General features: G+C 37.4%; 1 protein-coding gene across 2 annotated transcripts; it reads right to left on the bottom strand.

Annotated features, from left to right (window-relative positions):
• Nucleotides 1–115: 115 nt before the first annotated feature.
• Nucleotides 116–20,081, bottom strand: LOC149804685 (podocan-like). Of its 2 annotated transcripts, none has more exons than XM_089943050.1 (2): nucleotides 19,700–20,081; nucleotides 116–7,200 (listed from the first exon to the last, which is right to left on the bottom strand). In XM_089943050.1, exon 2 carries the CDS (start codon nucleotides 7,159–7,161, stop codon nucleotides 5,413–5,415), a length of 1,749 nt encoding a protein of 582 aa, XP_089799176.1. In that variant the 5' UTR covers nucleotides 7,162–7,200; nucleotides 19,700–20,081; the 3' UTR covers nucleotides 116–5,412. The 2 variants fall into 2 exon arrangements, with proteins under 2 accessions (XP_089799176.1, XP_089799183.1); XM_089943057.1 differs by lacking the exon at nucleotides 19,700–20,081 and adding an exon at nucleotides 13,328–13,475.
• Nucleotides 20,082–24,533: the final 4,452 nt, after the last annotated feature.

The raw sequence follows: 24,533 nt of genomic DNA, 5'->3' as shown, positions 1-24,533 counted from the left end.
GTACCACTCCAAAATAAACATACGTGCGATTCATTGAAAACGGACCTTGATCGAAAGGACGACAAAAGCAAGAAAATGAAAACGACATTGCTAAAGAAAAACAGCCACCAAAGAGAACGCAGCTAAATATTTTATTACAACGTTGTGAAAGTAAAAAAAGACTTCATAGAAAATATAGCAAAAGCATTCAAAAATTATTTGTTGTAATTTAAGGATTAAAATAAGTAACTGAAAATATATAACATACCACCTCGAAAGATACAATTAGAAATGCTTGTTTATGTGTCTTACGATCTTTATTATTAGTTAAATTGCAACCATTTCTATCCTTCCCACCTACGTATTTTTATCAATTGTCACTATTTTATTACCACAATTATTCTTCAGGTTTCTTTCGCCGTTGGTGTTTTTGACAGCTAAACTCTTTGCCGTGTGACTATTTTTACGCCTTTATCTCATCAGATCAAATTCATTCATATATATATATATATATATATATATATATATATATATATATATATATATATATATATATATATATATATATATATATATATATCATTTGCCAAAATAATAAGAAGCCCGAGTGCTCCTGCTATTGCTCACATGGTTTACATAATATCTTAATAGTTTACCATGTCACTAAGCAGGTTGATGTAGTAGTGTAAGGAGGCCATATAAACTATCAATGTTGTTTTACCATTTTACCATATCCTGATAGATTCATATGCATAATCTCTTACTCGTTATTGGACCAAAATATTAATGGCAAAATGACTCAAAAGGGTGGTAACAAGCTCGGTCAATCAGATGCAAGGTCACCTCATTAATATGAACATTTCGCGCGCGTGTGTGTGTGTGTGATTTAGATTTTTAATGTAGTTTTAACAATTTTCAGTCACATCGCTACGATGTCTGCAGTAGGGCTGTTTATTGTGATGTCTAGCACTGGGGCATCATGACGCATACATGTAGCATGATGTCCCACCCAGTCACATTATCCTGACACCAAGCCGACCAGTCCTAACACTAACCTCTTGATGCTGAACGCCAAGCAAGACAGCTGTAAGTACCACTTTTATAAGTCTTTTGTATGACTTGGCCAGGGATCGAACCCACGACCTCCCGCATCCGAGGCGGACGTTCTAACCACAATGCCACCGGAGCGGTGAGTCTATCTTACATACTATTGAAACAGTCCATGATCTTGATCAAAGTCGGATCACAACTATGGCTTCCAGAGGGGTAACAAGTACAGTCTCGTATGCAAGAGTACATCATTCACATGCATACATTTCATTCATTCGCTCAAGATCTTGATGATATAAGCCAATATTTAAAGTTTGATCAAATACGGATTAGAAATATCGTTTCCTGACTGGTAATAATCATAGCAAATCAGATGCAAAATCAGCTCATTACATAGGCATATATTCCAAGTTTGATCATAATCGGATCAGAAATATGGCTTCCAGTGGGGTAACAAACTCGGGCAATCAGAGCTGGATCGCATCATTTGGACTGTATGAATCTTTTTGCGTCAAGATTATTATTCGAACGTACCCTCCAGTGTCCAGCTGAGCAATATATACATGGGTTCCAGCTAGTTCAGCCTCCCGCGCCAAAGGGATGGAGGTCGGGAGTGGGGGGACAAGAAGCCACCGGACAGCACGAGCATCTGCCCGAAATGGTTGCGGCGCGAAACGAGTAGTAAGGATGGATGATAATGAGGTGGCGAAAGAGTGTGCGATTATTTAAGGGCAACGCTGGTCAACCTGTATTCTGCGGTTTTTGTGCACTTCCTTCCTTTAGACGACAACGAACAAGAAGGATATGAAGAACGCGTCTTGGTCGCAAGTTGCTAGTCACTTGTACTGTAAGTGTGGCGCAGCACTGCCACTACCACACAAAGAGCCCAAGGCAAAAACGCATAAGGAACCCGCGTTAAAAAAAAAAAAACAAATACACCGCCCGCTTCAGGGCGACCAACTAGGGAGACATATCTTGGCAGGGTCGAATTGGGGAAGACTTATAGAGAAGATGCGCATACATCGCGACGACGCAAGAAAAGCCATGCCTGCAAGACCATTGGAAAATCTCGTCCTTTCGAGGCCTCCAGCTTACTGTATGTCGTGCTGGCGGTGGTCATGCTGGGCTCTTTGTTTCCGTGCTAAAGCATAGACCAAACGCTGACTCCAACCTCCTGTTAAAACTTGCCTTTGATCCTTTTCATATGGAATAATTGCATTTTATGCCTAACAAAGCCGATTGCCCATGTTAGATTTCTTCGTAGTCAGGTGCAAATGGTCACCAAAAATAAGAAACGTTTTTTACTAATGGGACGTGCCCGCCAGCCTTGAAATCGGGTATTCTGAGTTGGGTAGAATTCTGCAATAACTGAAACCGGCCGACCTGAACATGATGAAATGTTTTCCTGCAAGGCTTTTCACGTTGGAGCGCCAGCAAGAGCTATGTTTCACGTAGCCGTGGTTGCCGATCTCCCCGCCTTAGGTTCTCCACACTAAAGGGACATGGTATCAATAAAAAGCTGTTGCGACTGCTTCAGAGCTAAGCCTCTCGGGCTACAGGGTGGTGAAGCGTTTCACAGACATGATACCAGCAAGCCGCTACTCTACTATTGCAAGTGCAGTTAGTGGCCTCGAATGGAGTCTGGGAGCTAGTTTAAGTAGCTGCGGAGGCTCGCGCCTCCGTGGTTTGACCTGACGTCTGAAAGCCGATTTTTTTCCCTGGTTAGGTCTGGTTTGATTCCTCCCAGAGGCTCTGTTTCACTGACTTGTCTAATTTATCTTCATTCTGACAAGCGGTTATGATGCCAATGTTTAACAGCATGCTGAGTTTTGCAGTAGCGATGGTCATGTTATTGCCTATGGGCGTATCAGTATTTGAAATTTCGCTAATAGGAGTGTAACATACAATGGTGTGCGCTCTTATAGAGGGAGGTATAGCGGCGAGCTGGTAATAATCATAAACTGTCTCAGTATCAGAAGTCATCTTTTCATATATTTATGGGATGAAATGGTCATGTAACTGCAAACAACATAGACCCTGATTATAATATGGCAAACAAGTGACTACGTTGCTTGTTCCAGTGGTTGGCTCTGACAAGCTGCATAATCACAGATCTGACAGCAAATGCGACAGAAGATCTGGGTCTGTGCAGTTTGCAGTTGATTTCAACTTCTAAAGTAAGTAGTGTGGTTATTTTTATTATTAATGGACGTGAGTAAGTCCACAGAGTAATAAAAAAATCACTTCTTTTTGGTCTACAAAACTTAGATTTTTCACTGGGATTCTTTCAAATATCAGATTACATAGCTTCTTTGTCTAACTTGGCATCTTTCTGAGGGAAAAATTAATACAAATGATGACATTTTCCTTTGATTATTAATGAACAAAATTTTAATAAACGGGGTTATTCAAATGCCATAATTAAGTAGACTATGCATAGCGTGCGTGTTATGTCGAAATGACAGTCGATAGGCAACAATTTTGTCTTAGTCTCTTCCTAGCGTGGACTCTGACCTGTTAATTAAACAACCCCGAACGTTTTGATAAATGCATATGGCTGGAATATCGTGGGATGAATACGCTATTAATTCATGCAGGTTTGTAAATTTTAATAATAATAATAATAATAATAATAATAGTGCAATGGTTTATCGCTTACGCCCACATCAGATTGGATGAAATGAAGGCACAATATCAATGACTTTAAATCGGCAGCACGGGCTGCATATATGAAACATTTTCATATGCACATCCACAGTCTGGAAAATCGTCATTCACAAACTTTCAAGCCACATGACTTGTATTCCTTGTTCACTTAGAATTCATCAGACAGCATGGTTTTACTCCTTGTACATTATAATGTATCAAACACCATAGAATCTACTTCCTGTTCACTTAAAATTTATTAAACAGTATGTCTTTTACTCCTTGTTCATTAGAATTTATGAAACGCCATGGCTTTGGCTCCTTGTTCATTCAGAATTTATCAAATACCATGAGATTTACTACCTGTTTACTTAAAATGTATCAAACAGTTTGGCTTTTACTTCGTGTTCACGCAGAAGTTATCAAAAAACATTGCTTTCGCTCCATGTTAACGTAGAATTTGTTGTACTTTCCCACTTGTTCTGTCTGACTGAATAGTACAATTTGTCAATTTATTTCCAGAAAAATAATTAAAGTGGCAGTGTATCCATTCGAATATGTAGCAATCATACAAGCTTAAAGAACATGATTGCTGCACACAACTCTGAGTAATATTCTTAGACATAAACACAATGATATATGACACTTGTACTATTAACCTTTCTATCAAAATAGTCAACTTCATGTTGAAATTCCTACAGCACTGACTACACGGCAAATGCAATTTATATACACATGACAATCTTGAGTTCTTTGAAGCAGAAAGAAACAGCTGTGGTGTTTTGGCAGTTTTGCTACAAACGTCTCATTCAGATCGATCTCAGCTTATCATTGTCAAGGTTTGGTTTTCTAGCTTTACTTGCTGAGTACCCTGGTTTTAAAATTTCAGTGGCTGCTTGAGCGGGGGGGGGGAGGGGCAATGGACCACAATTTAGCATCATATCCTGCATTATTCGTTCCCTGGACCGTTATGTACCATCACTGATCTGCTGTCATTGAGTCAACAATTGATGCCTTTTCTTGTCAATATGTACAACACAATGGCTATAATGACAATGAACAACATCACAACACTATTCCCACAACTGAACCATCAATTATTCATATGTTTCATTTGATGTTTGTACTTATGTAGCCGTTCTCTGTCGCATAGTTTTGTTGGTATGATTTGTATGCACTGTTTTACACTTTTCTTTTCTGTCATAAACCTGGCCGTGTATTATCAGTTCCAAACAGATTTTATAGGATTCACTACTCTTGAGATTTCTGAAGAGGAAAGTGGACCCATATCTTTGAATTGTCTCATAACGTATATCTGTAACATTCTTGAGTGGAACTATGGATACTCTGAAGCCTGTTATCTCCGTCATGTCGGACACTTTCCATTTTACTTCTATGTGTGTATCACTGGTGGTTTTCTTAAACAGTTCAAATGCTGGAACAGATTTGGTGGATTGAGTAACACATGAAATGAGGTTCTCGTGTAAAACATTGTTCAACTCCACCTGCAAGCAAATATTGTATGCTCGTTGTGGTTGTAGGCCTTTAAATTTGAAAAGTTTATTATCGCTATGTATATGTATCAGATTTTTACTACTTTATTCTGTATGTCAACCAGTCTTAAAAGATATCCAGTGACATCACTCTTGTCATTGATCGTCCAGAATACATTTATTGACTTGAAAACAGGAGATGGTTTAGGAGTTGATGTTGCAGGAGTTGTAGTGATAGTTGTTGTTATGAATAATCAGGACACGTATATAGAATGAAGGCTGGGGTACATAAGAGATCAGATCGGTTTACAGCCTGAATGTAGTTTCCATTTAGTATCGGAGGACTGTGACACACACATTCCATTATATATTCTATAAAAGGCCGAGTTAACATTTTGTTTTTAATCCAGTCATAGAGCCAGAGCAGATGGCAATCACAATTCCACATATTCCCAGCTAAGTATAGATAGTTTAGTTTGGAAAATTTTTTAAAAACACACTCATCAATAGTGGTCAGATTGTTATCTGACAGCGAGAGAGAGGTTAGGGTGTCTTTCAAACCATGAAAACTTTTCTGATTAACTGATGTGATTTGATTGTCACTGAGGTCTAAGACATGGAGTTTAGTGTGGGAACGAAACACAAAATCTGGAACAGTGACCAAATTGGTGCTGCGTAGTTTCAATTCCTTAAGGTTGGTTAGGAGTTCTATGATTTCCCAGATCTGAGGGGCATTTACTAGATTCTGCTCCATATTCAGATAAGTTAAAGATGTACGAATACTTTCCGCTGCTGTTGGAGGAAAACCAAGAGCAATATCTTTGCTGAATGTCTGATGCTGGTGGTAAAGCCGCAGGTCTGTAAGTTGAGGAGTGTGAACAAAGGCACTAACCGATATATCGGTAATCCTGTTTTGAGAAACATCCAATGTATGTAAATTTTGTAATCCCTCAAGTAATCCACTTGATATGGAAGGTAGCTGACATGATTCCAAAATCAGATATGTCAAATTGGGCATGGCTATGAATGGTCCTTCTGGGAGAGCATTAAGCTTGTTGTAGGCCAAACTTAGCTGATAAAGATTTGTCCAATTTTGTGAAGACAAGAAGCTTAAACTTTCTCGTGCATTAGTATTATATCCTAGTCTATTGACTGCCAAGTTGAGAATTAGCAAAGTGTCAGTAATTCCTGTAAATGTATCGTTTTCAATAGAATCAATCATATTATGAGATAGATCAAGCTCCTTTAGACTGTGCAGTTCTGTGAATGAAAAAGGATATAGTTTGTTAACTGGAGTATTGATAAAGTGCAGTGTTTGTAGGGAAGGTATGTTTAATACTGCTCCTGCAGGATAAGTTACAAGAGGTAAATCCTCCAGCCAAAGTGTTTTTAACTTTGGCACTTTATTCTGAAATGTTAAACTCTCTATTGAGGACAAACTTTTGAATGTTTTCAGTGTAAGAGATTCTAGATTTTGTAGGTATCCAAAAATATTGTTCGAATTTAATGTGTTTTGCTGAAACTTTTCAAGATGCAGTGTCGTAAGTCCTGTTAGATTTTTCAGGGCAGCATAGTTTGGTTCCTTGGTTCTATCACCTTCAAGAAGTAGTTCTTTAAGGTATGGTTCTACACCAGCAAAAGAATCATTACTGATATCAGTCAGTGCATTCTTGGTCAAGTCTATCCGTTTAACCCTAAGATTTTCAAATGCTCTTGGAGGAATTCGGGTGATTCTGTTACATACTGAGCATATTGAAGCGTCAGGGTATGACGTGCTAAATGTCAGCTCATCGTATTCTATGTTGGTGTTTATAAATACAGGGATTTGGGTCAGTTTTTTGTCACGGCAGTTTATAATGGATTTGTTGTTTCTTTGCTCACATCTACATTGTATGGCTGGACTGGTGCAACTTGTTTGTGCTTCAGAATAGATAATTTCACAAATGATAAAAGTAGTAATAGCACCATAGAGACGTCTTTTGATATGTACCATATTGCTGAATTCTTCTAGTCCAGTCACTATTTGTGTCTCCTGTAAAGAAAACAGATTGTCGATTAGAATCGGGAATATGTTTTCCTAAACTATTTTATTTTTGGTATCTAAAGTCACATACACATTAAGTATCAACTCTTATGGTGGACTAACCTGTTAATCATTTTGTGTTAACTATCCTGGCTGAACTTAAATAAGTTTCAAGACTGAGAAAGTATATCGTATCGTTCTTAACATATATTTAAAGACATTATTAATATCATCTAGTAACAATAGCACATGGCCTAGTTATCATAAATATATGATATTGAGTGGTAGGAGCTGTTTTGAAATCTCTATTTAAGGCTTTCTTGAGTCATTATTTAAACTAACGTGAGTTTAATTAAAGGTGAGATTGCCATATAGGCACAGCTGGTAGAGCGTAGGGCTCGTAATCCAAAGGAGGTTGGTTAGATATCAACCCAAGGACAGTCTGGGCTGGCTGCCTTGGTGTGTCCTTAGGAAAACCAGTTGGCTCCCATTCCTTCTATACGATATAGTAATAATGTGGTATACGTGTTATAAAAACAAACAATGTGGCAATAATTATGTCAGATAAGCTCATTTACAAAACTTTTGTAATATATTGCAACAGTCCTGCGTCACAGGATCCAAGGCAGGATGAATAAGGTCCGGCTATCTTAGTGGATTCAAATGAGATTCACTTAGAACAACCTAAGACGATGCCGCTACCGCCCTTCGGGCGTCTTGTCTTGTCCATCCCGTGACTCGGGTAAAGGGGATGAAAGTTATATAGTTATTTCATAAGGCGGCGAAAGAAGATTAGTGTTTTCTACTTCTGTATTTGTGCCACAAGTCCTCTACTTAAAGGAGAAGAAGATTTCTTCAGTTTGGAGAGAGACGTTCTGTGGCTGTCTCATGTCCAGATCTTTTGCTCCCTCTTTTGGATATGGTTAGGGAGCTTTCTCAAAGGTTTTGTAATACAAGTCAGGAGTTTTCTAAGCAGGGTAATGGTGATCAAAATCCCCCCCCACACACACACACAGAGTCTGTATTGAGGTCTCTGATCTCCACGGCTATCAACAGGGTACACTCCCATACCTAGTCCCATTATCCATAACAATGGACACTAGGGCATCACAAGCGGGCATTTCCACATGGACATGGGCCTACACCCAATTCAATACATTAGAGGCAATGGGACTCAAGGCTAGGTTGTTGGTCACCCAAAGTCGTTTGAATGAAGACTCCCTGTCTCAAGTCACGCTACAGTGCTTGCAGACTGAGATGGGGCCTTCTTCTACGGCACTTGCAGTTGACGGTTTTTCAAAATCTCTTGGCATGCATTATTAATGTTCTTAGCTCCATCAGCAAAGCTGCTCCACCTCCACATGCATTCTTTCTCTGGACACATTTAAGGTCCTAATGGAACAGTGTAAGATCCTTCTTCGGCCTACTCCTCTTGTCGTTGGGTTCATTCTCTCTGTGGCATCTCAATACGTTAAGGATGAAAAACAGTTCCTCGTATCAGCTCCTGTCCCATCGAACCCAGCCAAAAAAGGAGGTCATTCTGACCTCGCCAGCGAAGTTCTTTAAAAGGTGCAGGCCCAGTCCAAGGGTCTGTTACATATCTGAGGGACAAAGTTTGCAGGCCATTATCCGTTTCATAAGGAAGAATGTGGGTCAGCCCTACGGACTCGCTCGTTCTTTTACGATATATCCCTCTTGCAATAATTCCAGTAGGTGCTCGACAAGCCCTTTCTAAAACTTGATCAAACATAACCGATGATGGGTTGGGTCTCTCTGTTATAAACAGAGGATAAAGGCTTTAGTTCCAGGAACTTCATTCACTGGTAAGGACCCCCATATTGTTCCTACATTCAAATCTGGTGTGCTTAAAGTAAGAGGTGAATCCCCTTGTAAATAAGAGCGCAGTAGAAGGTGTTAAGCGACTTGTATCTGGGCTTCTACTCCCGGATCTTCCTGGTATTCAAGAAAGGCACAATATTTCGGCTGATTATCGACCTTTCAACTTTAAACAAGTTTCTTCAGCAGAAAACTTTCAAGATGGATACTACAGCATCAGTCAAGGATGTTATGCGGCCCGGTGAATAGGCACGTTCATTTAAGATGTTTTTTCTCCACATAGGGAAAGCATCCCACTTTTGACTGCACCAGTAGACTTTACAGTTTCACGATCTGCCGTTTGGCCTAGTTCAACTCCCAGAGACTTTACCATATTAATGGGAGTAGTCGCCACCCACCTAAGGTGACTGTGGATCCCTATCCTGCAGTACGTCGACCATCGGTTGATCCACCATGGCCTCTTAGAGTCCCTCAACAATGATTTGTCTCTCTGCTGGTCCACTGTGACCAGGCTGGGCGGTGTACCAAAACTATAAAATTGAAGCTAGTTCTATTTCCGGCTTTTGTATACGTGGGGTAGACTTTCCTTGTAAACAAGGGATTCGTCTATGACCCGCTGGACAGAATAGACAGAATCCTGGCCCTTTTGTATGCGCTGAAAGCATAGACTTCGTCTTAGTTTACATATGTCTATCCGTTCTAGGGACTGTGAACTCCTCAGCTGACTGGTTCCCCTATGTATAGTGCAAATGCGCACCCTCCAATTGTTTTTTCTTCTGACGAACAGGAAATCACGCAGCGGTGCCCCCGACAGCTTAGATTAGTTGGTAGGGAAACTGAAAACGGTTTCTGACCGGAGTCCACGTGCGCGCCCCAAACCCACTTCTGTATGTTCACAGAAGAGTCAGATTCGGGGTGGTGCGCTCCTTTAAAGCCGAATAGACTTTTGTTCGGGGTTCGTTGTACCAGAAAGAATTTACCTAACACCCGAAAACGCGATATGTCTCAGCAACTCTTGAGAATGCGAGGGAGGATGATGGATGGATTTTTCTTAAACCTCTCCAACCAGATTTCCTTTGTGCGATAGTGTCTACGTATGTCTGATGATCTCATTTCTTTACCATTAACTATTACAAAATCCTCTTTGTATGAAACATACAATGCACCAAATTAAACTCTGATGTAAAAACAGTGAGGAACTTATAATTGTTTTTCGCTGATGTTTTTTAAGCACTTGGGAAAAGCGCATATTTTCAGCATTCTGAAACCATTTGATTAGAAAAAGATTAGAGGCTTTCCTAATATCCCTCGTTAATTATCTTGAAAAGACTACCAATCAGAAAAAAAACAAAAGGCTTTTACTAGAGTTTGTATCAAAATCAGTTTTAGTCGGGTTTTTTATTTTTATTTCACTACCACCAAGGTGACCAACTATTAATCAAAGACACACAAACGATCATGGCGTATATATTGATCCCCTAGTTATTTATAATACCTCAATAAATTTCCCTAATTTAGCCTTAAACTCTCCAGATTGTAAAAATAGCGTGATTAGTTTAAAGCTTGTTGTGTTCACATGTCAGCGATTGTGTATAAATTCTTTGTCGCGTAACTCGGCACACATCATTGCTTTAATGGAACAGTTAAGGTCCCCATCCGGTTGGTTGTGGCTGGTTCCTTTATTGTGTGGACACAATGCGTAAGAACACGATTTTCTTTTTTCAGTATTTAAAAAAAAAAATAGTTTAGTTTTCAAAAGTGGTAGAATTGAACTATAAAATGGTACAGTAAACTAATTAAGATAAACACAAGGAAACATAATCACGAGTATGTATCTATTACTGCTTAATGGTATGTCAGCACAATACTGGCTACATAATTTGAAGAATCAGATCAGCAGCTTTGAATCCGACCAAGGATCCAGTGCACTGAAGTCAGGCACTGATACAGCAATTCTCCTCTTATGAGAGACTAATGTACCTTGCAATAACGTAGTGCATTTTTACCGTTTATTAATTGTTCCCTCTGCCCAACATATTTATAAGGCCAGTTTTCCAGACACGCAGCAATGCTGGTCAGTTTTTGTTAAAGGTCAAACCCCCAGTATACAAAGATGGTTACCACTTTGTTCAGCAGAATTTAGTTGTGATTGAAGAAAGTTATACCTTATCGAGGCGGGGTGGGGACGACTGGATGACCGTGTAGTATATTGCGCTCACCTTTACAGATCACGAAAATCTCACTTCTATACACGTGGGTTGGAGTCTCGGCTCGACCAACGTGGGTATGTGAGAAGGCTTGCCATTAGCTTCCGGGTTGTTCTTCCACAGATTTACTGACCACGTTACATAGCCTATCATACGCTGAAAATGGTGTTATGCTCAAAAACAATAAATCATACGTTATTGAGATCTCGTTAGCTCCTTCAGTTTTGGATATTACCTGACAGTGATTGACAGTTGAGACTTAACATCTGATAGATTACCTGTCACTGACTGTTAAATGACCGTAAAGTGAGGCTAATTAACCTGATGTTTACATTAATCAAAAGGTATTTTATTATTCACACCTTGCTTGAAAGGTTATGTAACCTTGTTCCACTCATGTTCTACCAATGATTTGTAGGTGTTAACATTCCTGTTACGGGGTTCCTTTTAGTCCCACGGTGATATAACTCGTATCGCTTGAAAATTCTTTAATGCTCACCCAAGCTAGGGCTCAAGACGACTGCACCTTTCCGGTATTTTACACAAGCGCGACAGTTTATCAAAACTACAGAATAGAGACAAGGTCAAGAATAATTAACCGTAAAAATTCTTGTCTTTACAGTGATGACGAACAAAGACCCACGCCCTATGGGTCAGACTGATAATCAGGATCAGATACGTGAATTACTACGTAGACTTTGTTTATAACTTTACCTGACGTGACGACTTCCTTTAACTAAACCTATCTATCTATCTATCTGTCTATCTGTCTATCTATCTATCTATCCATCTGATAGCCATAGGTAAAATAGACTTTAAGTACTTATATAAAATCCACTGCTCGCTATACTGTCTTTATGGTCTTACCCCTTTGAAACTTAACTAAGTTTTTTCTCGCTTCATTCTAAGGATTCCACCACCGCTGCCACCAATAATGTTGCATGCATTTTTTTAGCACACAGTGAAATAACCAGTATAGCTTCAGAAGAAAAAAAATTGTAATTCAAGTAATCTAGGACTCAAGACGACCGCACCTTACAGATTCGTAGTTTTATACCAGGGCAATAGTTTATCAAAACAACAGAATACAGACAAAAGGTTCGTTAACAGTATAAATTCTTGACTTTACAGCGATAACAGACCCAAACCCATGTCCTGTGGGTCAACCTGATAATCAAGACCATGAACTATGTAGAATTTGTTTCTAACATTACCATATCTGACCGCATAAAGCCCTCTAAACGAAAACTACCATATGCATCTATGTCTCTTCTCTAAATGATAATAACTATTTATACAAAAACTTGGAACAAAATGTTAGGCATTAATATGACGGCAACACCGTCCCTTTCCTATCAACTTTCTGGTCTTTTACCTAAGCCTTTGAATTTTATATAAATTCAGTTTGATTATTTCTCGATAAATTTAGACCTAGATTTCATTTTTGCATTTGCTGATGGGTAAAACTATTAAATAAACTACCACTAGAACAATCAATTTACGTTTCCTAATTTCTAAACTTCATTAAAAATAACTAGTTCAAAACCTTCAAACACTACATTATTATGAAACACCTCCTAAAAATGTACATGTGAGCACATGCGCAGAAGTATTCACACCTGTAGTGGTCACTGGTGTGACCTGTGTATATCCTTAACTACATTTTTAAGGGACCTGTGTAAAATATGATTGTGAATGTTTAGGATTTCGTCAGTTCTTTTTCGAAGATTTAAAAACTAACAGTAAATAAATTGGTTGTTTAAGTGGCAGATTATTAAATATTGTTACCTATTAATAATTTCAATGAGATAATTCGGGTATTCTTATCAGTAGGACTTTATTAACAAGTATAACATTTGCGGTGCGCAGTTGAAGCTATATAACCCAAATACATGTTTTAATAACCAAAATGGAGAAAAGTATTATAATCCCACCCATAACTTCAAAGCTTAAAATTACCCATTTTTATTACATTTTTCCCCCACCTCCTCTCAGGAGAGACTCATTATTCTCATTCTCCACCCCATAATAGTTACCATTCTATGTACATTTTGAATTTGTATACATAAACAACTTTCATGCATTTACTTTACCTGAGAGATGCGTCGTATCTAGATAGTCAGACTCACACTGGAACTAAATGAATTCACAATACCGGTATTGACCCTTAATACGCATTATATAAATGAGTATCACTCCTAAATTCATTACACAATGCAAAATGTAGAATTTATGTACATAGGTAAATAGTTTGATGTTGTCCTAGTTCCGAGACTACAGGTAAGTGGTCGGTGCAATTTTAGGTACCCACTCCAAACAAGCATACGTGTGATTTTAACCGTGTTAGCACAATAATACTGATTTTAAGGACCGTCTACCATTCTGTTTGTACAAGTGATGTGTAATTATTGTTCTTCACTCACACACAGACGCAAACACACACACACACGCGCGCGTCAGTTGAAACCAATTTTTTTTATATCTTCATAACCAGTCTTCTGGGGACCGATAACTGTTCCACCAGTGCAAGAAACCGGTGTAATGTTACGTAATGGGCGTTCTGACTGAGTGCTCCTTGGTAATACTAACAAGGTTCGTAGGGAGGTTGGGAGTGATATCACCAAATATAATCTATATAATGTAAGAAACGACATGTGCAGATGTATTCACAACAGTAGTGCTCACTGATGTCAATTGTACACTAAACTACACTTTCTAGGAGAAAAGTTTAAAAATAATTCTGAATGTTTTGTACTTCGTCGATTCAAGTCGACGATATGGAAACTATCAAAAATATGAACTGGTCACTCACGTGTCAAATTAATTATTAAATATTGTTACCTATTTGTAATTAAACTCTTCTGAGTACATGACACAACACGAAATGTAAACTTCACGTACGAAGGTAACAAGTTATTTGCTGTCAGTTAATACGTGGACACTGCAGTTTAGGTACCCACTCCAAATAAACAAATGTGTGATTCTACACGTTGTAGGACAATAATACCGTTTTTAAGGATTGCCCACAGTACATCCTGTTTGTTCAAATGGGGTGTGATTATTGTTCTTAATTCACAAAAAGGTTTGTAAGGAGCGTCTACAGCACATTATGCTTGTTCAAGCGAGGTGCGATTATTGTTCCTCAGTCAGACACACCACACGCAAATATATATATATATATATATATATATATATATATATATATATATATATATATATATATATATAGCTAAAACCGACTGATTTTAAATTGCATTACAAAAAAAAAAAACATACCCGGAACTACGGACCATAACTGTTCCCACCAGTGCAACCGGTGTAATGGTGTGTGCTCGCTAGTCGGATTGAGCGCATTTAGGTAATGCTTAAAAGCTTCGAAGGGAGGGTGGGTGTGGTATAGAACCTAACAACCTTTATAAATGTACTGGGCAGCACATACCCAGATGTATTCACACAAGTTCTGGTCACTGATGTCACTCGTACACTTAACTACATTTATATTTGAGTCCAGTTAAGAAAACGACTGAATGTTTTGGACTTCGTCAATTAAAAATTGTTACCTATCAACAATTTCAATTCCTTAATTTAGCTATTTAAAAAAGTTACAATGTATCGTATCTGCTGTACGCATTTAAAGCCATATAAACCACATGCCAAAAACTAAAATAGGGAAAAATATTATAACTCCACCCACAATTTCCAAGCTTAAAATTACCAATTATTATTTCATTATTTCCTCTCTCAAGCGAGCAAATCATACTTCCCTTTGTTACCCCGTAGTAATCTTGTAACCATAAATTACATTCATACATTTACTTTACCGGAGCTAAGCTTTCATTAGATAGTCACACACATAATGGAAATATTCACCTGAAATACCCCTGATATGCAGCATATAATTGCATATCACTTCTAAACCCAATACACAGCACAGAATGTAAATTTCACGTACACATGTAAAAAAAATTTTTTTCACTGTTGAGAGGTTTGTAAATATATGCATAGTGCAGTTTAGGTACCCACTCCATTTAAAATACGTGTGATTCTACCAGTGGTAGGACAACGATGCCGTTTAAAGACAGCCCATTGCACATAGAGTTTCATTGTTGAAACCGACCGCATATGAAAATTGAAAGACTTTTAACAAAACAGTCCCAAAAGAACACAACAGCAATTTCCATGTTCTAATCACACATTACAGAAGCTATCCAGAACAAGTGTACTGGAGACTGGAACTATTCCAACAGTGCAACCACCAATGATGCCTGCTTCTGAGTAGCCAGATGAACCTCTATTGGTAATGCTAACAGATTTTATCTCATGACTGAAAAATCATATTAAATGATTATCTGTAACACGATGCTTTCAAAATTTCCATATAAAAAGTACAGTTGTAGTCACTACTGCTAACAGTGAGAGAGAAAAAAAAAACTGGAAATGTGTAAAATTCAGACCATCATCAGACTTATCCTATTGTTTACGTTTCTTGATCGTAGTACTAACATTTTGTTTAGAATAAAGAGATAGAGAGTTTACATATAGATAGACACGTACAAATACATAAAAACCTAAATATTATGATATATCAATTTGATAAAAACAGGCAACCACGTATATTTCATACAGCAAGATATACAAATGACACAAATAACACATATAAATGTATAAAAACCTGAAAATTGCAATTTGTGGTAAATTCCAAGGCTTTGGTTATTTAAGTTTTTATAATTTTCTCAACCTTTTTGTTGTCCAAAATCAAATTTCAATTACCAATGCAAACAACGAAAAATTCAAATGATCTGCTTATATATATATATATATATTTCAACTATTAATTAACTCCCATTTCATCCCGTGTGTACCATTGTACCGAGATGTTTGTTAAATTCAGATTCATTTCTGAATAAAATTGCTACCCTTCTACTATTATTTTAATATGAACTAAAAATAGCAAGATCCCCATTTCAGATTTAGGATATAACTCCTGGTCTTTACTTACATGTACATCTTCTTGGCAGATTACCCTGTAATTTTTCATTACATAGTAAAATACCCATCCCTCCTTTTCATACTATTGGCTAAACGCAGTGTTGTGAAAATATTCTGGTATGACTGTACACAGATAGGAAATCTTGACCGAAATTCAGTATACCAATTATCAGCCTGTATTACACACAAAAGATCGAGAGGAATACTTTCATCTACCACATTCTCATAAAGGTCTTAGTATGATAATCCATGAATTAAAATCATATTGCCTGAATCATAACGACACGTGTCACTAAGTTAATATGTACATCACTAATCACAAAAGATGTAAACACACACCAACAAACATGCAAAATAAAACAGAAACTTATTAGGTCAGAGGTTATTATATAATGTTGGCTTCATACCGTAGTGTAATCATAATCCTTACAAAGTAAGTCCTACATATTCTTTAATATCTAATGTTAAAGTCAAGTAAAACGTGTACTATTTACATATCACCCTTTAAATCTTAAAGATTCATTACCACCCACCTGCCCTTTCTGGTTTGTTCGAACCGTATCGAAATCTAGGTGAATTCATCTCAAGTTCAGCATCTGCTACAATTTTACTGCAAAAACTAACAATTATTTTCGGAATGCTTGGAAACATAGCTGTGATAGGTCTTGCGATCTCAAAATCTGTCACCCTTTATTAACTGTACCCAATCCAATAAATCTGAATGAATTTATTACAGTTTTACAAATTTATATGCAATGGAGGAAATTAAAATTAAACCGAATTTTTTAAAAATAAATTGTATTACGAAGGCTAATAAAGATGGTGAATCTCTTCAAATTCACAGAAGCTTTAAACTTAAATGGCATGGGAGAATGTTGCCTGGAAACTGTAAATGGTAACATCTACAACTCTCAGACTCTAAATGGTTGTTGCTGTTGTTGTTGTTGTTGTTGGGTTTAACGCGATTTTTCAGCACAAGATAGGCTATACCTGGCGGCCAGTATAACTGGTGGAGGAAGAAACCTGGAAAACCCGGGAAGAACCACCGAACCACGAGAACCTACTGGCAAGCTTTCTCACGTACCCACGTTAGCTGAGCCTGAGACTCGAACCCACGCAGACAGAGGTGAGATAGCATTCATCTGGAATGGTGAGCTCTTTAGACCACTCAGCCAATCGGGGCCCCCACTTTAAATTGTAACATCTCCAACAACTCTCAGACTCTAAATGGTAACATCTCATACACCTGTCAGCTACAAATATTGACCATGTCTGCTTCTTTGAAACAGATTATATTCAGTTGTTGTAGGGTTTAACGCCATTTTTTAGCACACGATAGGCTATGCATGGCGGCCAGTATTAATGGTGGAGGAAGAACCCGGGAAAACCCCGGAAAGAACCACCGACCCACGAGAAGCTACTGGCAAGCTTTCTCACATACCCACAATGGCTGAATCCGAGACTCGAACCCACACAGACAGAGGTGAGATGGCAGTGATCCGTAACGGAGAGCGCTTTAGACCACTCGGCCACTCGGGGCCCCGATTATGTTCAGTTCACAATAAACACTATAGATCCCCTTTGGAAGATGTTTTGGCGCTCTCAGAATTGCTTAACTTAATTCCAGTTGATGCAACTGAGTACATTTTGCAAACGTCTTTATGGTCCAATCGTAGAATAAACGTAGACGGTGAGAGTCTTTTTAAAAAAATATGGTTTAATAAAGCATCTGCTTCGTCAATGATTCTAATAATGAAGATGGATCCAGATATGGATTGTCAACTTCAAAAGTAGATTCTCTCAGAATCAGCGTCCTAAAACTTCAAAGTACACTAAAGGCTATAAGATCTTTGAAAAATAAATTTAACTTCAAAGTTGAGTGTAGTTTTCAGCAACCTTTCATAATTTTGGCACACGCCAACATTAAAACTAAAAAGGTTGTCAAAGTTCCTGTATCAAATAAATTGAAAATAATGAGAAACCAACTTCTGTAAGGAAATGGAATGCGCATTTCAGTAAAATGGTACAAATATGGGTGTCCCAAATTGTTTTATTTCCATATAAAAACCAGAAAGTGCCTAAACCTTAATAAATGCAGCTGAAGATTCACTTACGATCATGACCGCATATATTTTACTTAAAGCAGTCAAAATTGTCACATATGAGCATTGTTCTCTGCATGCGTCACATGTTGAACTAATATTCAAACAGTTCTGGGACTGTCATATGTCACAGACATTTCTCCATGAAATGACATGTTACAGGACTCACGGTACTAATTCAGTTCCCATGGTAAACCTATGCAAACACCATGATATTAAAAATTAAATAACTTAAAATTTTTTTAGTGCTCATGATCAAACCTATATTTATCAGCATAGATAAAAGCTGGATGTCAGCTTCTGTGTAGAGGAAAGGATATGAGCCCGGCATTTTCTGGACCTGCATTTGTTTGAAACATGTGCTTTCAATTTCACACCAAAGAGTCAGGTGCTAATTTTAGGGTGTGTGTGTGTGTGTGTGTGTGTGTGTGTAATTTTGGATTTTTAACGTAGCTTTAACAATTTTTCAGTCATATCGCTACGATGTCTGCAGTGTGACCATTTGTAGTGATGTCTAGCACTGGGACATCATGCCGCAGACATGTAGCATGATGTTCCACCCAGTCACATTATCCTGACACCAGGCTGACCAGTCCTAACACTAACCTCTTAATGCTGAGCGCCTAGCGAGGCAGCTGTTAGTACCATTTTTGTAAGTCTTTGGTATGACTCGTCCGAGGATCGAACCCACGACCTCCCGCATGCTAATTTTAGTAATGAGTGTTCCAAACTCAAGATTGTTAAAGGACTGAATTTCCATCAATAAAACATTGTCGCTATTTTTTCACTTACAACTAGGATAAGCGTTCAAAAGGTTCTTTTTCCTACAACATAACTTACATTATTAACCAATCCTGGTCAGCTTAACCCATATAGACTTTATTTTAGGTTCACCCGTTTCCAGGCTGGTTCCCATTTTTCCATACCATTAGTACCGTGTGTCCTCCAATGGTTCAAGAATAAGTGAAGTCACACAAACAGGTTAGTTTCGCTGTAATATTTGGAATCAAAGAGAGAACCCACGATGATGATGTAACATGCATATATCTAAATCTAGAAATTATAAAGAAAGAGCTAGTTTGTCATATCTTACAAAGCTTCCTAAATTCAATGTCAATGTCGAAAAACGCGATCCATGCAGATAGTGTAAATGGGTGGGTCTGTTGTTGTGTATAAGTATATATGTCTATATGTGTGTTTATTTAGTTCTAAGGATGCAGATGTGAATTTTGTGCATATGTAGGTACATGTTTGTATGCATGTGTACGTTTGTGTCTGTCTGTCTGTCTGTCTGTCTGTATGTATGTATGTATGTATGTATGTATGTATGTATGTATGTATGTATAATTGTCTAGTAACGCTTTCATTTCTTACCTTATTGAAAAGTCGCTGATATACTTATCACTTGTCCATTTAATCGTGGATGCCTGATCCTACGTTCGATATAGCTATTCAAGTCTGTATTTCCGTATCACACACCAGATTCTAGCTACTCAAGTTTCTTCTTTGGCGTCAGAGCGTAGATACTTTTTCTGCGCAGTGAATCAAATTTTTATAAATCCCAATCGTTTTGAATAGCATTCATACAGTCAGGATACAAATATTTAGAAGGCTTAAAAGAGGTGGTGTGTAATAGGTACAAAACTGCATTCGTGTTCTGTTCATAGTGTGGTAAAGGACTCGTGTGACATGGCTTATGAAAGGTATCTGCCTCAACTCATCCCAGTGTCATATCAAATTCGATCTTTCCGCCTACTCAGAACAAAACACGTTTGTAGTTTTGTATGTGTCACGTGTATGTGTCACCTGTCTTTACGTTCATAAAACTTTGTTAAGAAAATATTTGGAGAGAAAAAAAATGCACATATTTTGTATTGCTTACTTTGTTTACGTTAAAGTTTTCGTTTATGTTTATTCAGTAGGTGTGAATCACCAAGTGAGGGCGAACAATGACAATTTAACTGACTGAACTTATTTACATTAAATGAAATCCCACTCTAAGCATACTGATGAATATTTTATCTCCTATAACTTAGGTACAAACCTGAGGTTTATACAATTATGTTGTTTCCTTGGTCCCTTTGAAATTCCGTTTCATAGTTATGTAGTATTTAATAATAACAACTATATTTTAGTCATACTTTTTAAGTTGTAGCAATAACTTTCCTGACATCAAGAGAAAATTTAGATGGAAATTACTGTAGTTTCACTGTTTTAACTCGGACGCTTTATTATTGCTGTTTACTTATAACTTGCAAAGTTCAAGCACATGGTGGTTGACCCAGATTAATGTACCACTGGGGAAAAGCTCAATAGTATCGCGGTATTTGCCTAACTTAACGTATAGTAGTAACACGCAGGTATTATAATAAACATAAATTGCAGCTTACCTATGAGAAGGAATGTCTACGCTTGTACTGGCAGAATATTTCAACAATAAACGATATGATCCAGTGATCAAATCGAACACACAAATGTAATTAAAGTGGAAATCCATGAATAACAACATTACAAATTAAAAAGAACTGTTACCTTTATATGAATTTTAAATGAAATGTGGGCATTGATATTATTATTATTATTGAAATATTATTTAGTTAAAGAAAGTTCAACTGTTATTGCATTCTTTTTTACGTACGACAAGAATGGTCATAAAACATTTTGCCAATTTTGCTCCATACTGACTATCATGGAATGAAATTCCAAGCTTAACCTTGTAAGGACATATACGTCATCATCAGTATATGACCTATACTCATCAAACATCAGACGATACACTGAATATTTTGGTAATCAAAGCCAGTGCAGTATAGCAGGATACTATAGCTATACATGGCGACCAGAATAATCGGTACAGGATGAAGTCGCGAAAACTCGGTAAGAATCATCAACAAACGGAAAGGTACTGGCAGCTTTCTCACATACACAGACTGACGGAGCCTAAGACTCGAAATCACGCGGACAGAGGTGAGATGGCAGTGATCGGTAAGCTACTCGGTCCCCCGGGGTCCCCGGTGGAGGAGACACGACTTAAAATAACTAATTTACTGCTTTATCTTTATTGCCAACTCATTTTTTAAAAATGAATTCTCAGTTTTGAATCTGTCCACTGGTATCAACCATTCGACGGTGCGTGCCTGATCTCAATTTGAAAGAAATCGTTATGTTTCCTATTTAACTAAATTGTTCCATCATTACTTTTAAACCAAATAAATAGTTTCTGGACACAAAATTTACAAAAGAAAGACCGGTGATCTTGTAGCTATTTCCATTTTCGATGCTAGACAAATCTATAACTAATGAGAGAAACGCTCGTAGATTTTTTATTGATCAAGAGGTAAGTAATTACGGTGTTAAGTGAGAGGCAATATAAATTTAAAATATTATCACTTTTGTAACTTTGGTACTACAGCAGGATTTACTTCTTGTTTAAATAAATCTGATGACTTGGGTACATTATTAATATAGCCTGTAATGCTTCACATTTTCATCACCATATTATTAGGTACATGGACTATATCATCGGCGCCTACTGCATAATTTAGTATACTTTTTGACTCAGAAATATATTGATGAAATCTAAGTGTAATCTTAGTTTAGATTTGTCACTTAAACGTACGTTTTTCAGTAACTTTTGAATGTGTCCTGAAGAGTACAAACTGACTGTAATAGTTGTCACATTTTGTACTTAGCACCTAAAAGTTATATCATTTATGATCTAATACTCTCATTTCACCGCGATATTCCTTCATCTGTCCGTCCTATTTATTCGTCAGGTCGTAGCATTTAATTAATTTCTTCAGCTAGAATTTTCTCCAGTATTCAACTATTCCTGCTCCGTAATTATACTTTTTGATTTGTATGCAGATAATACACAAGGCTGGTAGAATCTCCGAATCCTTGGCTTGCAATTTATGTTCTATATACACATTGTCAGTATTTATTTTTCCATCAATAAGTCTCCAGTCACTGTTTAAAGGAATAATACAGTTATTATTATAAATGATGTTTAAATGGTTACATCTGTTCTGTTTTGTTTGTTGGATTAACTGCTTCATCGTCTGGTGCTGGCACCGAGGGTTCAGGTAACAGTTATTGTATCTGAAAGTACAAAAGAAAAGAACTTGATTTTATTAATTCTGTTCGTTTATGTGATAAATTTCGCATCCTGATATTGCCGTCCACAGGGCCCAATTTAACTAATATGGCCAAAATGTCATACCCCACTGTGCTCCGGATAATTTTTTTTAAATTCCTATTTTATCAAATTTAAAGGCGTATTTGTTTAAAAATGTGTCATGGCTTGTGGATAAAGTTGCCCTAATCTATATAATACATTTTTATCTCGTTATATTCTATATAAATCAACTTAACGAATCTAATGGGTTAATCTAGGTTGTGGTACAAGGGTAGTGTACACTGGTTGTTTTAAACCTCAAATTTATTTAAATCTTCATAAAAAACATATGTACCATGCACTTAGTACATGATTCACCCAATGGTGATGACGTCAAAGCGGTTTTGCTGTGCTTGAAGCGATTCATCGAATTTGAAATAGATAAAGAATGTGTAATGTTTAACAGTGTGTGTGTGTGGTTTTTCTTTTTTATTGTACCAGGATGAAGCACAGATGGGATTGGATTTAGTGAAGACATTGAAAGCAATTTCGTGAACGAGATATTTATTGATAACGTAAATGAACGATGAATGAATCTGTCACCTTACTAATGCGCATCAAGTCCAACAATGGGTTGAAAAGAACGATGCCACAGCGGGTATAAAGAACGTTCATAACTGGAGTTAATGAGAACATGTAACTTCAAACCAAATAAGAATCAAAATGGAACTTTTTTTAAGCAAATATGATTGATCTATATAGATCTATCACCACTCATAATCAAAGTACAGTTATTACACACAACTATGAACAAGGCATCATTATGTCACCAAAAGTGTGTGCAAAAATATGAATACAATTTCCTCTACAAGTACGATGTATGTATTATTGATTTTCACTCGTATAGCGATACTAAAAAATTGATTTCACTCGTACAGTGATATTGAATATTGATTTTAAAAATGGAACACTTTTATGTCATGGCGGCCAATTGACGATCACGACGTATTTCCGGTTCCATAGTTCTCTTTGAATGGTCAAGGAGCCACCACGCATGATCGGCCCCTCCCTGTCTGCCGAAAGATTCCTCAAGATCCTCTATATTCCCTTCAGACCGTTGGTCCCGAGGCTTTGGTCCCTCACTGCGAGTAAACAACTACTGTCCTCCGAGCCAACGTCACCAACAGCGTACAGGTCACGCGAAACCCCTCGGTAAAATTTAGAATAAATATTGGAACGTTTGAATATATAAAATAATTCTATCACATGAAACGGATAGCTAAAATTAATTCAATTTTATATTTCACTACCTCTATAGCTGAAGATTGCCCCCGTAAAGGTTATTGGTTTACGTCTTTTTCAACCAATATCTGGATTGGTTAAGCAGGGTCCACTGTAAGATATTTTGCCTTTAAAGCATTTTGTTTGTTCAGGTTATTGATATGTCTTTTCCAATACACAGTCATTACCTGGTTTTTGGATGTATAGTACCCACTGTAAGATATTTTGCTTTGCATGATTTATGCTTGTTCAGGATGCCGCCCGTTAAGTGGACGGTTTTCAAAAGAAAAATTGTTGTATTTTGTTGTAATTCAAAAAGACTTCATAAATAAAGTTGAAATAGGCGTGGCATGCAAATATAAAAGTTTGAATAAAATTGGCCATACAAAATTGTGCCTGTCAGGAGTCAGTCATATCTGAGTAGGTCATCGCGGTTTGTTTGTTTAGCCCTTTGGGTTGCCTCCATAATCAGGTCTTTGTCGTAACCTCGGAAAATTAAATGTTGAGCTAGCTCTACAGGCTGATATGATACCATTTATCCTGATATACCATCAATGGAGGTAAAATCATTGGGAAACACTGACCCATCGTGGAATCGTCGGACGCAGTAAAAGTAAAGTTAATCCTCTCTAACAAACCTGTAGTCTACCGGAGACCAAAACACCTCAAGGATATCTTAGTCAGGACGAAGCTAACGCCAATCACTAATCAAGACCACCCTAGTCAATCTGGCCCCTGTGGCGATAAAAGATGCAAAACCTGTCAACAAATGATAGAGACCATGACATTTTCTAGCACAGCGACAAGAGA

The sequence above is a fragment of the Sinohyriopsis cumingii genome, chromosome 2 (assembly GCF_028554795.1).
Source record: "Sinohyriopsis cumingii isolate HCF-2022 chromosome 2, ASM2855479v2, whole genome shotgun sequence".
In the NCBI taxonomy this organism is placed as follows: domain Eukaryota; kingdom Metazoa; phylum Mollusca; class Bivalvia; order Unionida; family Unionidae; genus Sinohyriopsis; species Sinohyriopsis cumingii.
This window is presented reverse-complemented; position numbering and strand designations above follow the sequence as displayed.

Coding starts and splice junctions, on each gene's coding strand:
- LOC149804685 (XM_089943050.1), bottom strand. CDS start 7,161: ATGGTACATATCAAAAGACGTCTCTATGGTGCTATTACTACTTTTATC.